Source organism: Mytilus trossulus, chromosome 2 (genome assembly GCF_036588685.1).
Source record: "Mytilus trossulus isolate FHL-02 chromosome 2, PNRI_Mtr1.1.1.hap1, whole genome shotgun sequence".
NCBI lineage: Eukaryota > Metazoa > Mollusca > Bivalvia > Mytilida > Mytilidae > Mytilus > Mytilus trossulus.
The window spans coordinates 100,041,606-100,062,747 of record NC_086374.1 but is presented as its reverse complement, the minus strand read 5'-3'; the positions used below and the strand labels follow the sequence as shown (position 1 = coordinate 100,062,747).

General features: G+C 32.4%; 1 protein-coding gene across 1 annotated transcript; it reads left to right on the top strand.

Moving 5' to 3' along the window:
• Window positions 1-4,047: 4,047 nt before the first annotated feature.
• LOC134705589 (uncharacterized) lies at window positions 4,048-12,753 on the top strand. The gene is made up of 7 exons (XM_063564311.1): window positions 4,048-4,156; window positions 7,366-7,415; window positions 9,424-9,532; window positions 9,926-9,987; window positions 10,255-10,323; window positions 11,465-11,521; window positions 11,864-12,753. Exons 1-7 carry the CDS (start codon window positions 4,065-4,067, stop codon window positions 12,565-12,567), a joined length of 1,143 nt encoding a protein of 380 aa, XP_063420381.1. The 5' UTR covers window positions 4,048-4,064; the 3' UTR covers window positions 12,568-12,753.
• The last annotated feature ends 8,389 nt before the right edge of the window (window positions 12,754-21,142 follow it).

Sequence of the window (21,142 nt, the reverse complement as noted above, 5' to 3'; positions counted from 1 at the left end):
AAGGCTTTTCTACCTCAGGCATTGATTAACTTAGCTGTATTTGGCAAAAGTTTCAGGAATTTTGGTTCTAAATGTTCTTTAACTTCGTACTTTATTTGGCATTTTAAACTTTTTGGGATTCGAGCGTCGCTGATGAGTCTTTAGTAGACGAAACGCGCTTCTGGCGTATATACTAAATTTAGTCCTGGTATCTATGATGAGTTAATTTACAACCACTGGGTCGATGCCACTGCTGGTGGAGATTTATTTCCCCGAGGGTATCAAAAGCCCAGTAGTCAGCACTTTTTGTGCTGACATGAATTGTCATTGATATGGTTATATTTATAAATTGACTGTTTACAAATGTTTGAATTTTTTGAAATACTAAGGCTTTTCTACCTCAGGCATAGATTAACTGAGCTGTATTTGGCAAACTTTTAGGAATTTTGGTTCTCAATGCTCTTCAACTTCGTACTTTATTTGGCATTTTAAACTTTTTTGGATTCTAACATAACTGATATGAGTCTTTAGTAGACGAAACGCGTGTCTGGCGTATATACTCAATTAAGTCCTGGTATCTATGGGGAGTTTATTTACATGTCACTGTTTATTGATTTTGAAGCAAATTGAACAGAAGCTTATATTCTAGACCAATAAATTGAATCTAAAGAAAAAGTAATATTATTTTATCAAATCTGTACGTTACTGATACAATGTACATTTTTAACGTCAACATTGTGCAGTTTAACATGTACACTTACAGCAATTATCGCAGGCGAGACACAGAGTTGCGTCTAACCCCTCACACATCTTTTAATAGAGGAAACAAGAAATGTGAAAAAAGAAATGTTTGCAAGCCTTCCTTTCTATGGAATTTCTTTGCTGGATATATAAGACAGCAACACGCGTCACCATAACAAAACGACATCTGGGCTCTAATAACTGATGGTTTCAAAAACAATACTTTAATCTCTCAAGGTTTGAAACACATATGCAAAAAACATTCAACATCTACTAACGAGGTTCCTGGCTTAGATGTAGCGGGATATTTTTTTTTCAGATGTCAACTATAGGTCACCGTACGGCCTTCAACAATGAGCAAAGCCCATACCGCATAGTCAGCTATACAAGGCCCCGATAAGACAATGTAAAACAATTCAAACGAGAAAACTAACGGCCTTATTTGTGTAAAAAAAAGAACGAAAAACAAATATGTAACACGTTAACAAACGACAACCACTGAATTACAGGTTCCTGACTTGTGACAGGCACATACATAAATAATGTGGCGGAGTTAAACATGTTGGCGGGATTCCAACCCTCCCCCTAACCTGGGAAAGTGGTCTATCAGTACAACATAAGAACAAACTAAAAAAAATAGTTGAGAAAGGCTCAAGTTATCAGATTGACACAAATACAAGTGGACATGACCGAGTACTTGTATATCCTGACAACAACAAAAAACACTAGGGTCATATCTGAGTACTCGCAATTATCTGACAGCTAGTTCAAATCCACTAACAACTAATAAAAACCATGCATCTAAGACTAAACGATCAATCCGTACACATACAACATCCAATGGATTTAGTGTAAAGACGTCATAAACAGGCAGAGAAAAACATGACCTTGTACAATGCCAAGTTACAGGTATCGACAGATTGTAGATAAATATAGGAAGATGTGGTGAGAGTGCCAATGAGACAACTCTCCATCCAAATAACAATTTGAAAAGTAAACCATTATAGGTTAAAGTACGGCCTTCAACACGGAGCCTTGGCTCACACCGAACAACAAGCTATAAAGGGCCCCAAAATTACTAGTGTAAAACCATTCAAACGAGAAAACTAACGGTCTAATCTATATAAACAAAAAGAGAAACGAGAAACACGTATACATTACGTATTGTGGAGCAGGATCTGCTTACCCTTCCGGAGCACCTGAGATCACCCCTAGTTTTTTGGTGGGGTTCGTGTTGTTTATTCTTTAGTTTTCTATGTTGTGTCATGTGTACTATTGTTTTTCTGTTTGTCTTTTTTCATTTTTAGCCATGGCGTTGTCAGTTTGTTTTAGATTTACGAGTTTGACTGTCTCTTTGGTATCTTTCGTCCCTCTTTTACATAAACAAACGACAACTACTGTACATCAGATTCCTGTCTTAGGACAAGTGCAAACATTTGCATGCATATGTATATAACATACTAGTGATATTAAGTTAGCTTTTAATCTACTGATAACAAAATCAATATGTATACCAATAAAAACTAGAGGCTCTAAAGAGCCTGTATCGCTCACCTTGGTCTATGTGAATATTAAACAACGGACGCAGATGGATTCATGACAAAATTGTGTTTTGGTGATGGTGATATGTTTGTACATCTTACTTTACTGAACATTCTTGCTGCTTACAATTATCACTATCTATGATGAACATGGCCCAGTAGTTTCTGTGGAAAATGTTTCCGGTAGTAAAAATTTACAAATTTTATGAAAATTGTTTAAAATTGACTATAAAGGACAATAACTCCTTAGGGGGTCAATTGATCATTTTGGTCATGTTGACTTATTTGTAAATCTTACTTTGCTGAACATTATTGCTGTTTACAGTTTATCTCTATCTAAATAATATTCAAGATAATGACCCAAAACAGCAAAATTTCCTTAAAATTACCAATTCAGGGACAGCAACCAAACAACGGGTTCTCTGATTCATTTTAAAATTTCAGGGCAGATAGATAAACAATTTTACCCCATTTTACCCCATGTCAGATTGCTTAAAATGCTTTGTTTTTTTTAGTTACAAGCCAAAAGCTGCATTTCACCCCTATGTTCTATTTTTAGCCATGGCGGCCATCTTGGTTGGTTTGGCAGGTCACGCCACACACTTTATAAACTATATACCCCAGAGATGAGTGTGGCTAAGTTTTGATTAATTTGGCCCAGCAGTTTCAGAGGAGAAGATTTTTGTAAAAGATATATAAAATTTACGAAAGATGGTTAAAAATTGATTTTAAAGGGCAATAGCTCCTAAAGGGGTCAACTGACCATTTTGGTCTTGTTGACTTATTTGTAAATCTTACTTTGCTGAGTGATGAGGAAAGCTCACTTGGCCCTTCGGGCCAGGTGAGCTATTAATATTCAATGATCTTATTACAGTGTTGAATAGGTAACCCTTTAGAATAAGTTTATTTAAAGGAGCAACAAGTTTACATGGATCATTTCTAAATTTCCGGGCACGGTTAACAACATTTCCGTAAAAATAAGGATATGCTTTCCAGTTTGAAATAAATTTTCTACAGGTACAACCAAACTTCAAAACCAAATCTTTATATCTATGGAAAAATTTAGTAAAGGTTTTAAGTAATTTATGATAACGATATCCCTGGTTTAATAATTTACCAGTAATACATAGGTTGCGTTCCTTAAAATAAAAAAAACGTCACAACAGACACGGGCAAAGCGAACAAGTTGTGAAATATAAACACCGTAAGATGGTGCCAAAGCAACACCACCATCTTAAAATGGAAAATTAACAATAAGGTACGAAATATCGTCTCTTTTGTCGTAAATTTTAGTGTGTAGTTTCCCGTTTAAAACCGAAATATCTAAATCTAGGAAAGGACAGTTATTACCGAATACATTTGATTTATTTAAAGTAAGTTTATTGGGGTAAATTTCACCAGTATATTGAGAAAATTCTTGATTATTTAACGAAAAAATATCATCAAGATAGTTCATATTTCCACTTCAATTTAAATTCTTCACGTGAAATCATACTTTTATAAAAAAAAAAATCTGAATACCGATATTTCGGATAAAGTTAAGTAAAATATTCCTGATTTAAAAAAAAAAACCAATGAAGATTTGTTTGTAATGCACTGTTGTAATGAAAGTACGCTGAATGGTTGGACTTTGGCTAAATAACGATCATCACATCAAACAATTTCTCGTGATTTGTTCCTGTTTGACCAACGCCATAACGCGAATAGAAAAGTTCAATTGTTTTTGCATCCTGTTGTACTTAACAAATTAGGTTACGATTCCACATGAATTATTTCCGTATTTTCTCTCGTTAATTTATCGAGATGTTTGTAATACTTATTGTATATCTTTTGATTACACAAGCCATTTGTATTGATAAAGATGATCCGCATGCATGTCTTGATACTAACTTAAGGTAAGTCATATGGTACAAGAATATTACTAACGATACAGAAGGGGGCTCATATAAATTACTTGGCGCGTATTTTGTTGCCTTCAAATTTGGTATCAGTTTTTGGTTTTTGAATGGTTTAAAATTGGTGTGGGTTTACCAGTTTCGAAACGAGTGAAAAGTTCTGATATTGGTTTGTTATAATATTCAAATCATTCCAAAGGTTTGATTGTTTAGTCATACAGGTTTCAGTTTCGTAACTGATTTCGAAGAAGAAAAATATATAATAAGTGATCATTCCCTCGTATTTACAATTTTGGTACTAGTATTTAGCTGTATTTTGACTCCGAATGACCTTATATCACCTCCGAATAACCTTTAGACGTGAAGCAACAATCACTTTTTAGTTGTGACGTCAAATGTTTTGAATTATGAAGTCAAAGTTTACGGGAACCTGTTTGATGTTATGTAATGGCAGCCAAATTTGCATAAGTGTAAATACGTCTAATAGGAACAGGAAGATATAAAAATATCGTAATACGTGCAAAGTTCTGGATGATGAATCCAATTTCTTTCGTAAAATAAATGATGATTTAAGACATGTCTTTTTTCATGATTAAAAAACTCAATACGAAAATTTGCCTGACAATAGAATGAAGTATATACTAAAACCAACCACTATTCAGGTTCTTGCATTCTTTGAAACTAAGGACAAGGGGTACTTGAGGTCAATTGTTGTATTTAATGTTTTGGTTAATTTTATTTTTTTATGTAAGTTTTAATGTGATAATTATATTGTTGTTATTACCCAGATTTAATTAACTAATCGATCAAATTGGTAATCGAACACTAAACGATCATATTTGATCAGTACTCGATTGATGACTTTAAGTCATCGATCAGTAATCGAGCAAACTCTTTCGGGAGTTTGATCGATTAGATTACTGATCGATTTAAGACCGATTAATGATGGATTAGTGATTGATTATTGACAATTTAGTGATTGTATTATTATAAAGAAAACATTATTCAAGAAATAATCTGTGGATCTTTTAAAGTACAGAGTAACATTATAAGACCCAAAGAAACACATGTTGAATAAATGTTGAAAGTATATGCTGCGCAGCCCTTTTTTTTACCTTTGAATAAAATAGTAGAACATATCAACAACTTCCCTTTTTATGACATAATTTTTACGAAAAGTCATAGTAAAAGAGACATTGTTTTAGCTGAGAAGGTAGCCGTAGTGTTCAATTACCAATCTGATCGATCAGTTATTAAGTCTGGTATTACATGTAAAAAAAATGAAAACTACACGTTTAATAATTTCTTGCCGCCGACGCACTTTTCTGGATTTGAATTACCTTCATCATACTTCTAACTAGTATATATATTTGTTTAGGGGCCAGCTGAAGGACGACTTCGGGTGCGAGAATTTCTCGCTACATTGAAGACCTGTTGGTGACCTTCTGCTGTTGTTTTTTCTATAGTTGGGTTGGGTTGTTGTCACTTTGACACATTCCCCATTTCCATTCTCAATTTTAAGCGTTAAGAAACGGGAAAATATATTATGTAAAATGCAAAAAAAAGTAAAAAGAATATCCTAATAAAATGTATTTTTCAAAATGTTTCCAACATTATTTAGAAAGCTACTTTACAAATTTTAAAACCTTAATTCGAAACAGTGTTTACTGTGTTTTGTTAGATTTTGTTTTATCGTCAGTATGAAAGTATGTACGTTATTATTAGTACCAGGTTTATAATTTAATACGCCTGAAGCGCGTTTGGTCTACATTAGACTCATCAGTGACACTCGTATCAAAATAGTTACATAAAGCCAAACAAGTACAAAGTTGAAGGACATGGAGGACCCCAAAATTACAAAACGTTGTGCCAAATACGGCGAAGGTAATCAATTCTTGGCATAAGAATTAGTCTTTTAAAAAAAAGTTCAACGTTTTGTAACAGGAAATTTATAAAAATAACCATATAATGGTATTCATGTCAACCCTGACGTGCTGGCTACTAGGCTGGTGATACCCTCAGGGACGAAACTGTTTGTTTGAAGATCTCATAAACTAACAAGACAGAAAGTATAGCAAAAGCCGGGAGAGGATTTAGAGCTTTGCATAATGTACGGACATTTAATTCCTTATTGAAAAAACAATTCCAGAATTTTATAAATTTTCATAACACAATATCTGTCATTTCATGACATACAAAAGTGATGGCTAGTGATTAATCTTTAACAATAACAGTCCAGGTAGCACAAGCAGAGATGCCGGCACATTGATATATAGATATAAGTTAAATATGAACTTGTTTACACCACTGGGTCGATGCCACTGCTGGTGGACGTTTCGTCCCCGAGGGTATCACCAGCCCAGTAGTCAGCACTTCGGTGTTGACATGAATATCAATTATATGGTAATTTTTATAAATTTTCTGTTTACAAAACTTTGAATTATTCGTAAAACTAAGGGTTTTCTTACCCCAGGAGTAGATTACCTTAGCCGTATTTGGCACAACTTTTTGGAATTTTGGGTCCTCAATGCTCTTCAACTTTGTATTTGTTTGGCTTTTTAAATATTTTTATCTGAGCGTCACTGATGAGTCTTATGTAGACGAAACGCGCGTCTGGCGTATAAAATTATAATCCTGGTACTTTTGATAACTATTCGAAACAAGTACAATCAAATGAATGAAATTTTGAGGTAGATCTTTGGTAGTCACCGATTGTATTCACAAGTTATTTCTAGACTTGTGACGATATTGAGCTTAGAATACAATATACGTCATTTTGTAAATGACAGTTAAACTGGATTGATATAAGTTGTCATTCCCCTTTATGTGTGTGTATATGTCTTTGAGTTAGATGTGGATATCAAAATAATCATTTTTGAAAAAATATTCGATCATAAATCGTCGTGTTATTTAAAATTCAAAGCAAATACTTAAATTTGTCATATTTAAAACGAGCTATTGCATATCTTAAAAAACTATAATTGTATTTACTCTTCTATTTCATTTTAAAATCAAGGATTTGCACAGTAAGAAGATACAAATCCCGGTTTTAATTGTGACCAGCATCACCTAAATCATTATTATAAACTGTATCATATTTCCTGATAAGGGACTTTCCGTTTTGAGAACTCCTTTGAGTTAAATATTTTTGTTATTTTCCTTTTTTCTTTGTTATTAAAAAAATATAGGAAGATGTAATAATTTTTCAGTGAATATTACTGTTGTTCAGAGTATGAAGATTTAAAGGGAAAATGTACGGGTAAGTCAGTATATGAAAGCTGTCAAAGAATAAGCGGTTATAAAGTTAATTCTGCATCCAAGGTGTATTAAGAGATTGCCACAGCTTCTAGCGGACTGATTGAACTTACTAGGGACATGGTATTATATTGTGATTCAAAAAAATTATATATGCATATGGCACGAACCAGTGCAACACCAGGTTATATCCAGTATTGTGAGTTGAATTTTCTTTTTTCTTTTTCACATATTCACATAGACCAAGGTGAGAGACACAGGCTCTTTAGAGCCTCTAGTTTGGCTATTATCTTGTATATTATTATAGATAGAGATAAACTGTAAACAGCAATAATGTTCAGCAAAGTAAGATCTACAAATAAGTTACAAGTCAAAAATGGTCAGTTGACCACTTAAGGAGTTATTGCCCTTTATAGTCAATTCTTAACAATTTTTCGTAAAATTTGAATCTTTTACAAAAAATTTCATCTCTGAAACAAGTATTGGGCTAAGTTCATTTTAGATAATTGTCAGCAGCAAGAGTGATCAGAGGAATAAGATATACAAACACATCACCATCACCAAAACACAATTTTGACTTGAATCCATCTGTGTCTTTTGTTTAAAATGCCCATAGACCAAGGTGAGCAACACATGCTCTTTAGGGCCTCTTGTTTCTGATATATTCCTATTTTAATAGACACCTCTTGCAACACTTTCCACCAGGTAACTAATTGAATCAAGATCATCTACTTCTCACTGTTTACCAACTAGAAAAGGAGTTAAAGAATCGATACTCTTTTAAGTACGACGGAAGTAACAAATACTTCGAATGCAAATAGAATAACTCTTTTAACTTCGAAATCGGAATTGAAATTCAAGATATTAATTTTCGAATTCTAAATAGAATTCAAATTAAGAAAACTAATCCTTATTGCTAGCGTCCAAAAACTTTGGGATGCTCCGAAAGAGTAAGCAGACCCTGCTCCACAATGTGGCACCCGTAAATATGCCAATTGACATTAAGCAACAACCAATCAATTATTTTCATTTTGCTTTTTTAAACAAGTTTAAAAACAATGTTGATAGTAAAATCACAAAAATACTGAGCTCCGATGAAAATGGAAATTCCTAAATCAAATGGCAAAATCAAACACTCCAAACGACTGTCGTATTTCTGACTTATGTAGAAAATGGCGGATAAAACCTAGTTTTATAGCTAGCTAATCCTGTCACTTGTTTGACACGTGTGAACAAAACAAACAGACATTACAAGTGCAAATTGAAAAAATGAGGTCCAACAGTCAACATATTAATGTTATAATCTTAATCACTAAAAAATGTAACAAAGAAGCCCACACATGCATAGAGACAAAGCACCACATAAGCAAAAATGAAAGCCAAGAATACAAAATTTATCATTGAACATTAGCACAATCACGGGATGTAAAGTACAGAATCACGTCAAATGGATATCACCAAAAACATACTTAACAGTAAAAGTTATATACTTAAAGACAAATAAAAGAATACTATAACTGTTCACTGGTATACTTGACCTTATTTTACCTACATCTAAAAGCTTACTCTAACTTTTTGATATTTTACTCGCATATGTAAAGGTAATGTTATCAAACGTAATGCAATGGCTGCCAATCTGCATGTTTCAAAACACATGAGTAGTGCGAAAGAAAGTGGAATTCTAAAATAAATTTACTGACTCTTTTGCTTTCTGTCGCTATGAAAACCACTTTTGAGATAATGTATTTAAGGTCCGTTTGTTATGTAACTTTTAACAAATGTCCATCACTGTTAATGCAAAATTACAAACGTTTTTAATATAAAAAAAAAGATAGTGGAAACGGTAATATATTTTATGTACGTATAAATGTAGGAACCTCATTGTAAGATGATTAGGAGAAATATGTGATCTAATGAATGAAACATACTCCATGAATGGAAATCGTTTGATTTTTCCTTGGATATAAAGATATAGATGGATGTTTTTACAAAAATGATATACTTTATTTTAGCTTGTAAACTTGGTTTTAAGTCCAGGAATGGCCAGCCCTGCAAACCTTGTCCTGAAAATCTTTACGGGCACGGATGTTCATCGCTTTGCGAATGTAGTGCGTTGCACAGGTGAGTGCTATATGGTCTTTTTGGGAAGTGATACACTTAAAAAGTGGTTTTTGTCACTTTTTTAACAGCGGTATACAACTGTTGCCTTTATTTATCTTATCTGGCATGAAGCCAAAATTTCTAAAAAAAAGACATTTGATAAAAACAAGTTCACACATGTCCTTTTCTGTATAAAGGTGCTGATCAACTCATTTCAATTATTGATGTAATGGCAATCATTTTATTACTGGTTTAATGAAAAATAAATTGAAGTTTTGAAAAGTTATTATTGCTTTTACTTAAAATGAACTAATTTATTATTTGATCTCTTATAGAAAGCTGTCGCATTGACACTCATACCACATCTTCTTGTTTTATAATTTTTTGAATTTAATACCTTATATTGTCTTATAGATGTGACCATGTCAGAGGATGTGTATTAAAAGAAGTATCATCTACAGACTATTCAATAACTGGTACATGAATAAATTAATTTTATACCATGATAGAAATAGTTTAAATTTTCAAATACATAATTATGGCAGAGAAATAATCAAAACATCACTATCGTACACATTAACCCTGTGAAATTGTATTCATATACTTCCAATCTAGAGTTGTAATCAAAATGTTGTATATTTCATGCAGTTTGGACCAAAAACAATTGACACATTGTTTAAAAATACAGTTCGAACTGGATTAATCAGTAGGTGTGATACATACCGTTTCTCTTTTGTTTTCAGAACACCTAACATCGGTTTTGATAGCAACGTCTGGATATACAACTTATGACAAGGCTAAAAGCAGTCAAGGTATGTTTAATATAAAATTGTTTCATATCAACAAATCGAAGAAGATTGTATTCGAAGAAAAACGACGAAGGTCCAGTCGATTCGATTCAACGATTCGATCGACAAAGTTTAGTTATTATACAGGTGATATCGATGATTTTTATTTGTTTATAACCTATAATATAAAAGCAAAAAGACACGAGATCTATTATTAATATTTATGTTTATGTTTGTATGGGGTTATATCCACACCAGAAGTCTTTGGAGGACACTTCAATGATTAATTAGATTAAGTCTAAACTAAATTCACACAAAATCTTAATACACTTAACAACCAAATGCGTTGCAATTTTTTTATTTTATACATTTTGTAATTTGGATAATGCATTTTAGTAAGTTATTAATCAAATTATTAAGTTTGATCAAATCGGTGACAGGAATTTTACATCTAATGCACCTTTGAATTTTTAGTTTTAGTTTTACTGTTTAGTCTTTTTTTGGTGATTTTCATTTGACGTGGCTCGGGTTCTTCTACATCCCGTCATTGTGTTATTAGTTTTATTGTGCTGTGGTAAAATTTTGTATTCTTGTCTTTCATTTTTTGCTGCTGTGCTTTGTCTATATGCCTTTTTTTGTTTCTTTGTTGACATATTTGTTTATTTTATAGTGATTAAGTTTATATCACAATGTTGACTGCTGTATATATTTTACATCTTTATCTTAGTGTCTTTTTGTTTTGTTCAGACATCGTTGTCAATATAATGGAATTTTATACGAATGCCATACATTTGACAGGATTAGCTAGCTATTAAACTAGATTTAATCCACCATTTTCTACATAAGAAAATGCCTGTACCAAGTCAGGAATATGACAGTTGTTATCTGTTAATTTTATCATTTCATCATTTGATTAGAGAATTTCCGTTTTGAATTTTCCTTGGATTTCCGTAATTTTTCAGTTTTACTTTGTTTAGCATCTAGATCTTGCCGAATAGGTATAGTCTTTGCAAACCTCGGGTTTATATCGTAAATGCATTGACAAAATAAAGTAATAAAATTAATTTCTAGTGATAATATGGTCTGAAGATATTTTATAAATTACGAATATCTTCAAAACATAATTATTACATAACAATAAGTTACTAATAGTTATTCTTTGTAGGTCCTGTTGAAGTAAGCACAGATGAGGGCATGACAGTATCGATTTCTTGGGAAAACGGTATAAACAAATATTTTTTATCATTTCTTTTACTTTTCGACATAATGGTTAAAACTACATCTCCTATAATCAAATTGTGTACTACCTGTATTGAAAGTTTCATAATTACGGTATGACATGTCAGTTGCATTTAACTTTTTCGATAATTTTGATATTCGATAACTGCTTTCTGTCCCGTGTATATGCTGTTGACTTTGTTATATCTATATTTTAAATAAACGAATTTAAGGGAAAGGGTAATGAAACTTCGTAACGCATTGTAACAACTACATTTTGCGGACACAACTCCTCAGGATTAATGACATTTATTTGATGATCACATGTGCAAATTTCATGTTTTAGGAATATCAAAGAATCACTTGCTAATATACTCAGGAACATTAACTGGAATCATACTTCTTCTAGCGTTGGTTTTCTGTTTGAATAATGTTAGAAAAAGAAAGACAAAAACATTGCCAGAGGTGCCGGCTGACGAAAACATAGTGCAAACGGGTAACGACGATAACGATCATGGAAGGTCCGATAATTTTGAGATGAACGAAGACGTTTATCATACCATTGATGAAAATACTATGGAAACTACAGCGATAGACAAATGCAGTCCTTATTTAGAAGTAATAGAAGGGTCATCGAGTTCTGAAAGTATGCCAAATTCTCCAAGTGATACGTCTAGTTTTCCAAAGCCATACAGTTGCTTAAAAGAAGAAGAATTTGTAAACCAGAAAAAGACTTTAAACTTAGAAATAAATAAAAATGTCCATGGGCAACATAATGCTGTCAACTTAATAGATAGTGTAGAAGAAGGTTGTGACGAATGTGTTACACCAAATCCATGCATAACCTTAGCAGATACGGCTCAAGATTCTATAAGCTATCATAATACAACTCAAGTGGTCGTCCACAAAGAACAATCAAGCTCATCAGATTCGGAATACGAAATACAAGACAGCAATAACTATCTTAATCCGTATGTGCCTTTAAAAAAAGAAAAAGATGCATACTCATATGACATTCCTTTCAAAACTACTGGAGATAATACTAGCTGATTATGGAACAAGGGAAATCACAAATTGAATGAATATTAAACCAACAAAAGATCTGAACTATATGATATATGTTTTAGTATTTTGTTATTGTTTTGTGTGCTTTGTATCGATCTAATAATTTAAGCACTATCTAACTGATTTGTTTAAGAAAATTTGTTTTTATATTTTGATCTATTAAAACCCTATCATATGTAGAGGGTAGGGGATACCCGCATACATGTTCATCCTCGCCATATTCTGCATGTGCCAGTCCTGCATCACTATCCTTTAAATAAATGGTTGTCATTTGTTGCTGTGTATATTTGTGTTTCTTTTAAAACAATTGTGTACACGAATCTCGTTAAAATCGGTTAACACTTATCATGTCTTCTACGTCATTTGATAACTGGTAGAGCGTTGTTCAATTGTCATTCATACCACATCTTCTTTTTTATATATTAAATTTAAATGAATAAATCTGTCAATACTACAAACAAGCTTACACGTACATGAACTTATAAGAAGTATTATATTGATTAAACTGATATTTTATTTAATACAAAAGTATAATGTAAGCATAATTTGATACATTGCAAAGAGTTTGAACAGTAAATTACGAATATGTTCTTCTGTAATGTTAATTTTCAGCTTTGCAAATTTTTTTCAATATTTTGTTTTGTTTTTATCCGATAGCAGTCAAACAAGTGGTAGACCTTTGTAAAATGAAAAACCTTGGGCGGGAGCATTCGGGTCTTCAGACAAATTCTTATCTAAAATTTATTTGCTCTTATCCTAATCTGTCAGAAGTTTTAGTTTACTATAAAGACAAGAATAATGCTTTACAAGTGACATTTCTTGACATTTAATTTGTTCGTTGACTTTTTATTGATTCATACAACTTTCTGGAATATTGGCTATATCAAGACACTCAGCGTTATGTAGATTAAGCCGGATTATTCGTAGAGAACGAAATACATTCGGTGGTTTCTTAACAGTTATACTGTGTTTACAAAGGTAATGTGCATAGTTATCGTCAAAAGTTATGGAAAATGTAATACTTTAGTAACCTGTTTCTATATACATCTGCCTTGTGTTTATCGTTCGTTGACAAGGCAGTGCTCTATCTAGCAAACTTTATTTAATCGTGCAGCCTTTTAGGAAAACGAGCTGTTATGTTTAATTCATTACTTATAGTTGGATATCTGTGCAAGCAGAAAAGCTAATCCGCATATCTCAAACTATTTGCGTCATACAATGTATGATTGATATTTGCGACATAAGAGAGGCGAGATATGCCAAAGGGTTATTCAAACTCTTTTTATTGAAAAAAAACTGAAATTGCAATGGATTAACAAAACCAATAAAAAGGCATACAGCAATTCACAAAACCCAATATAGAAAACCAGACTGAACACCATGAACTCTTACCTAAAAGCCGGCAGTGGTTTCAAATGCCCCGGAAGGGTACACATATCCTTCTTCACATGGTGCACCGACGTGTTGCTCGTGTAATTACAAACCCAGTGATAAGTTTAATTCGATAAAATCGTATTTTAAGAAAAGAGAACAGCATTATGGTTACGATAATTTGTCGCCATCTGTGATACTGATCTTACATAACAGTTCATTACCTTAAGTTTAACTTAAAGATGTTTGCTGCTCAGTTTCAAAATAAATAACTTTCCATAAAACAAGTATATATTGATAGGGGATTCATTGAGGAATCAAAAAAGCAAAAAAAATATAGGGGTCAATGTGCTTGTTTTTGAGATATTATCCATTGTAATTTTGGCGGAAAAATGTTCTCTCTTGACTTTTCATAGCTTTATCATTGACCAGTTAAAGTTCTCAAATACTATTAAAAAATAAATAAAATTTTATAAGACTTTTACAAATTGCTTATAATTATACATGTAAAAGATAAATAAAAGGAAACATGGGGGTTCATGGGCAATTTTTTTTAAGGCATTCAAATGGATAAAACCAGAGGATTTCGAAAATCTGACCAAAATTCCAAAACATGACAAGCAAACATCCTTAAGAGAAACCAGGTTTATCCTGAATTTTATATGTATCAGCTTTCCAATAGAGGTTCTCCAAAAATAACCCCTGTATTTCTGGAAATCTTAAATTAGTATACTATGGAGGACATTAATACTCAATTTTTAATGCTAATGAAAACTCATAGACAAGTAAATTTTGGCTCAAAATACTTAGTAGTCCAAATATATTTCTATATCACCAAAATGTTCATTTGGTCGGGTGATTGTCGCTTTGACATGCTCTATGGTCGGGTGGTTGTCGCTTTGACTAATTCACCATTTCCTTTCTCAATTATATTTTTAGTAATATGTTGGTTAGTTTGTTTTAGTCGATTTTAGTCTCTGATGCATGATTTTTTACTATTAATTGGTTTTGGCTTTTAACTAGCTGTCAGTAACTGCGAGTACTCTCAAATCGTATTTTCTTGTTAATTCGACCTGTTGATACTGTTTATAATGCTTTTTTGTCATTTTTGATTTATATGGATCTTGTCTGTACACCAGCTTTGATTATTTGTAATATCTTTAATTTTTCACTTATTCTTACAACATTTGTATAAACTTCAAGATTATAAAAAACCGGTTTTTTTCTAAAGTGAACATTGATTGGTTAAATATTTCTCAGTGTGTTTGAATTTGTTTGTTAGCCTTTTGGTCATGAATGTTTGTCTCTAATATTTAATTAACTGCATTTGTATTCAGATATCGCAGATCAAATTTATTCGTTCATTGTGTAATCATACGTTTTTTGATTGAGTTAAGTCTGCCAATTGATATTTTATCGTATGTTTTTCTCTGTTGTGATGTTATGCTATTGTTTCAGAAAAAGGGAGAAGGTTTGGATCCATTAAAACGTTTCGTCCACAAGGTTATCACCAGCCCAATAGAAGCACTGTGTTGACATGAATATCAATAATACAGTCCATAACAGAGAAGGGATCGAATTCGCGTTTCTTTACCGTCAGAATAAGCTACGTTATCGCCAAACTTATTTCAGAATGACATATTCTTGATCTACAAAATATTTCATGTCCAACGTGTTTGTTTTCATTGTTTAAGTCGAAGTTTTTTTTAACACAGTAAAACATTTTTTATAATCAATCTCTGTCATTGGCATTTTTTATTTTAACGGTAAAGGATCAAATACGGGATCTCCGAAATTTCTATCATTTGTTACGAGAAAATCATGATTCAATCGAACAAATGTCTTTAATCATGACACATATTATGCAATACAAAGGAGTTGAAATGATCAAATACTGTCGAACTGACGGAAACAAAAATACATAATCTAGAATGTGTGTTATGTCATAAACACATAAACAATGGCTTCGTCGTTCGAATCGACAAGATCGTGTTACATGTAACTGATCTTAGCTATAGAAACAGTTGGTTCGACCTCGATAAAAAATTTATCAGTTTAATATAAGCGACAAATATTCATGACTACAATAATAATGAATTTATTGGAGTCACATCCACTGTTTCTACTGTAAACATGAACTCTTCGGTTAGTGCAATGAAGACACTTTTAAAGATTGAGATTGTTGGTTTATTCTTTACACCTTCGAGGTATTTAAATCATTTCAGTGTTTATTTAAAGTAAAATTTATTTTCAAATCGCTTCTGTTTAAAATTGTCGAAACTTCCGTTTGAGATTTCTGTGGTAAACTATCTATTCTATAGTTAGGACCATTTTATAATAAATACCCTTTTGTACAAGAATACTTTCTTTATAGAAGTATAGATCTGCTGGTTATAGATTTTTTTTTTAACTTTAATTATTGTGACGAAGCGCTATGAAATTCAGATCAATTTATAAATGAAGTTGATAATAAATATTTGGTCATAAAATCAAATCTTTTAAACAGTTCAACGAGTGCGTCAATGTTACAGTAGTCTGTTTACTGTAAGTTACTAAGCTTGGCCCGATTCATCTGTCATTTATGGAAACTAATTCACCACTTTCACTTTCACCATCAGACATGAAGCTACATTTGTAACTAAAGGAAAACTCTCAAATTAAAGAAATTTTACATGATATTCTGAAACTTTCTTATTATCAATTAAACGACTGCTTTTCTTAGATTTTCATGGTCAAACATTTTTCATTGTTAACTGACATTTTGAGATTTTTTATTGTAAAAAAAGGGTGTTTTTTTTAAAGAAATCAACATCAAAAATTAAGAACTTCATGAACATGTACAAGGAGTTGAATTATTGCACATCTATGTACTACTTAAAATTATACTTCGATATTTTGCGTCCATAAAATGTTTTGACCGTTCTTAGATTTAATGTACGGAAATGTTTCGTTAAATTAAATTCAAATCCGAATTAAATGTTTATGACACACAAAAAGAGAAACCAGAATTTCTTGATGACCAAATATTTGAACACGTTGGGGTGATTAAAAAGTAAAAACACAAAAATACCGAACTCCGAGGAAAATTCAAAAAGGAAAATCAAAAATCAAAAGGCAAAATCAAAAGTCCAAACACATCAAACGAATGGGTAACAACTGTCATATTCCTGACTTGGTACAGGCATTTTCTAATGTAGAAAATGGTGGATTGAACCTGGTTTTATAGCTAGCTAAACTTCTCACTTATATGACAGTCGCATCAAATTCCATTAAATTGTCAACGATGCATGAACAAAACAAACATACTCAAAGAGTAAAAATGTCAAAAATAGGGGTACAACAGTCAATATTGTGTTATCATCTTAATATCTCTACATAAACAACAAATGTAACAAAGAAGCACAAAAAGGCATACATTAATTTAACATTCTCATTTTGCTTTTCTTATACGGCTGAATTTATCTATGTAAAGTCTACCCATAATGATAGAAGGTTTCATTACTGGTTTAAAAATGCGCGTATGAAATTCGCACAGGTAGACATAAAAATAATTTTGTCGTATGACGGCATACATAAATGAAGACTTACGTAAAGTTTATATAACAAAAACAGACTTAACAGTAAAAGTAATAATAATAAATAAAATAATGGTGTGCTTTAAAGTATGACGGGATACATAAGTACAGTTTCACGTCAAATACGCTGAATTAATCTATGTAAAGTCTACCCATAAATGATAGAAGGTTTTCATTACTGGTGTAAAATAGCGCGTTTGAAATTATATGTTGCCTTTCTTGACGCCCAGAAGGCTTTCGACTTAGTTTGGCACAGCTCACTACTACGAAAGCTACATCAAAGTGGTATTGAAAGTGACTCATGGCTGATGTTCAAAGAATGGTATAAAGATTTAACATCTCAAATCAAATGGGAAAGTGAACTATCAAAGGTATTCTCTGAGCATCAAGGGGTACGTCAAGGTGGTGTTACCTCCCCTGCAGCATATAAACTTTTTATTAACCCAATGTTGGACCATATAGAGACTCAGAATCTAGGAAGTTATATTGGACCAATTTATTGTGGCACACCAACAGTAGCAGATGATGTATGTCTGGTGTCAAACAACCCGGAGGATCTACAAGCAATGCTTGATATACAAGGGGATTATGCAAACAAAGAACATTATTGTATAAGCAAAACAAAATCATCTGTGGTTCAATTTAATGACAAACAACCTAGGAAATTCACCATGAACTCAGAAGAGATTCCAACATCACAATCTGCTGTGCATCTGGGTATAGAAAGAGATAATTCATCAAAGTTTGGCACAACGAATGTTAGCAACGCAAGGATCAGTGCTGCTAGAAAAGCAACATATGCGTTAATGGGAGCTGGCCTCCACGGTCTGAAAGGTTTAAACCCCACTGTATCCATCCATATCATCCGTATATTTATAATTCCAAGACTTATACATGGACTTGAAGTAGTTAGATTAATGATTAGTGATATAAAAGCTCTGTCATCTTATTTCAAACAATTATTAAAACGTATTCAGCATCTACCAGAAAGAACAGCTGACTCAGCAACTTATCTTTTGTCTGGCCAGATGCCAATAGAAGCAGAAATTGATAAAAGAACATTAACTTTATTCGGAAATATTATCAGAAATCCAAATACAGTGGAGTTTAAATTAGCACAGAGACAGTTAGCTATCAAGGACAGAAACTCAAAAAGCTGGTTCACTTATGTGCAACAGTTATTGGAGAAATATAATCTTCCCTGTTCGTCAGTACTTCTACAAGAATCACCAGGAAAATTCTCATGGAAAAACTTAATATCTAAGGCTGTAAAAACATATTGGACTAACAAAATACATTCGGATGCCCGTGAAAAATCATCTTTACAATATATAAATTTTGAACAATTAACCTTTGATAATCCACATCTTGTATGGAAAAGTGCAAAATTTGAACATTTCTCAATCCAGAGGGCAGGTATCAAATGCAGACTTATGTTAGACACTTATTTACTTCAAATACATAAACAAAAATTTAATAAGTATGAAGTAGACTCAACCTGTTTATTATGTCAAAATGGTGCTGAGGATAGGAAACATTTTCTAATTCAATGTGTTGCTCTTGACAGTATAAGAAGTCCATTTTTAAAAACACTACATGAAAAAACCACTGAGGTAGTAAAAGATGTGAAACTCACTGATGCAATTTTTGAACAGTCAGATAAGTTGTTGTCGTTGATTCTTGATTGTACAGGATATCAAGTAATTCCTCCATCTCGACAAGAAGAATTTGAGGCCGTGAGCAGAGGCCTGTGCTTTGTATTACACATTGCGAGAAGTGATAGGATTAAGTCATTACAATAACTGTGGTCATAGCAGTGGTGCAATATAGTGTCACAGGGTGACAGGAACATTGATTATTTAACATGTTTAACTGCAACGTATATAGTGAAAGCAGAATGCAATTTAGTGTCACAGGGTGACAGGAACATTTAATTAATTGTATAGTGAGAGTATACATATGATAACCGTGAGAGTGACGGAGGATTAATGATCTCATTAGAGGAATTAAAAATAATAATAATTTTAATTCTAGGATCTATATCTTATTTTAATAATAAGTAGCTCCCCAGACGATTAGGTGGTGTTTCAGTCCAAAATTGAAGAACAGTAGTGGACTTATTACGTTGTATTAACAACGGTTCTCCAAGATAGTGGAGGAATACTACAAAAACAGAACAGAACAGAACAGAACAGGTAGACATAAAAATAATTTTGTCATATGTCGGCATACATAAATACAGACTCACGTAAAGTAGATATACCAAAAACCAGACTTAACAGTAAAAGTAGTAATAATAAATAAAATAATGGTGTGGTTCAAAGTATGACGGGATACATAAGTACAGTTTCACGTCAAATGTATATCATGAAAAACAGACTAAACAGAAAAAGTAGTATTATTGAATAAAATAGTTTTGTCATTCATAGTATTCAAGATCCTTAAGTAAAAGTAATATCAATCAATGAAATAATTTTGCCGTTCAAAGTATGTGGTTTTACATAACCACTGAGTCACTTCAAATGATTATCTAAAAAAGACTTATAAAAGAATTCTATAATACGTAATTAAGATGATAACAAACGTCAGTACGCAAAATCTACCCTTCAAGACCATCTTGTATTATTTGTGAAGTTGATACGGAATATTTATCAACAAGTTCTGGGTATCTTCCGATGAACTTTTTTAGAAAAAGGACGAGACGTTCTTTGACATACCCCTGGTTCATCAACTTTCTGCTCAGACACTGGTGACGTTTTACAAAGTCTGAATAGGAGCTGCAAGCTCTTGGATACCTAATAAGTTGGGAAATGTATATTCCATATGCAGGTGAAGTTGGTATATTACTACTAAGGTGGGGGAAATTGATAATTTCAAAATTAAAATCGTCTCGTTTGTCATAGATTCTGGTACTGAGATGACTGTGTATGTCAAATTCGAGGTATAAGTCTAAAAATGAGGCGGAGGAAGCCGTGTCTGTGGTCTCTTTAATTTCTAGTTCTGGTGGGTATATTAATGGAATCCAATCAGAAAAGTTCGGATTGTTAATGGAAAGAACATCATCAATATATCTGAAAGTGAAATTAAACAACCTGGCTTCTTTGATCTTCTTGTTTTTGACAAGTGTCTGAAGGAACTCCGATTCATATGAAAATAAGAAGAGGTCAGCAAGGAGAGGCGCACAGTTCGTTCCCATAGGAATGCCGACAATTTGTTGAAAAAGTCTACCTCCAAATTCAACAAATATGTTGTCAATAAGAAATTCCAGCATACTGATCACTTGTTCCTCTGTGTAGTATGTTTTACTCTTTTGTTCCTTATTAACAAAATATGCCTTATGGTATCCCAAAGTGATAAATTTATAGCGTATGCTACCATTTTTATGATGAAAAGCATTGTGGATTATTTCTTTTAGACGGTTTTTCAATTTCACATGGGGAATGGTTGTATACAAGGTTGAAAAATCAAAAGTTTTAATAGAACTAATTTCAGAAAAAGACCGAGATTTAAAATTATCAAGAAGTTCTTTAGAGTTTTTCAGAATCCACATATGGTTAATACCACTACGTGAGTAAACAGTTTCACAGTATATCTGAAGACCCTCTTTAACTGCG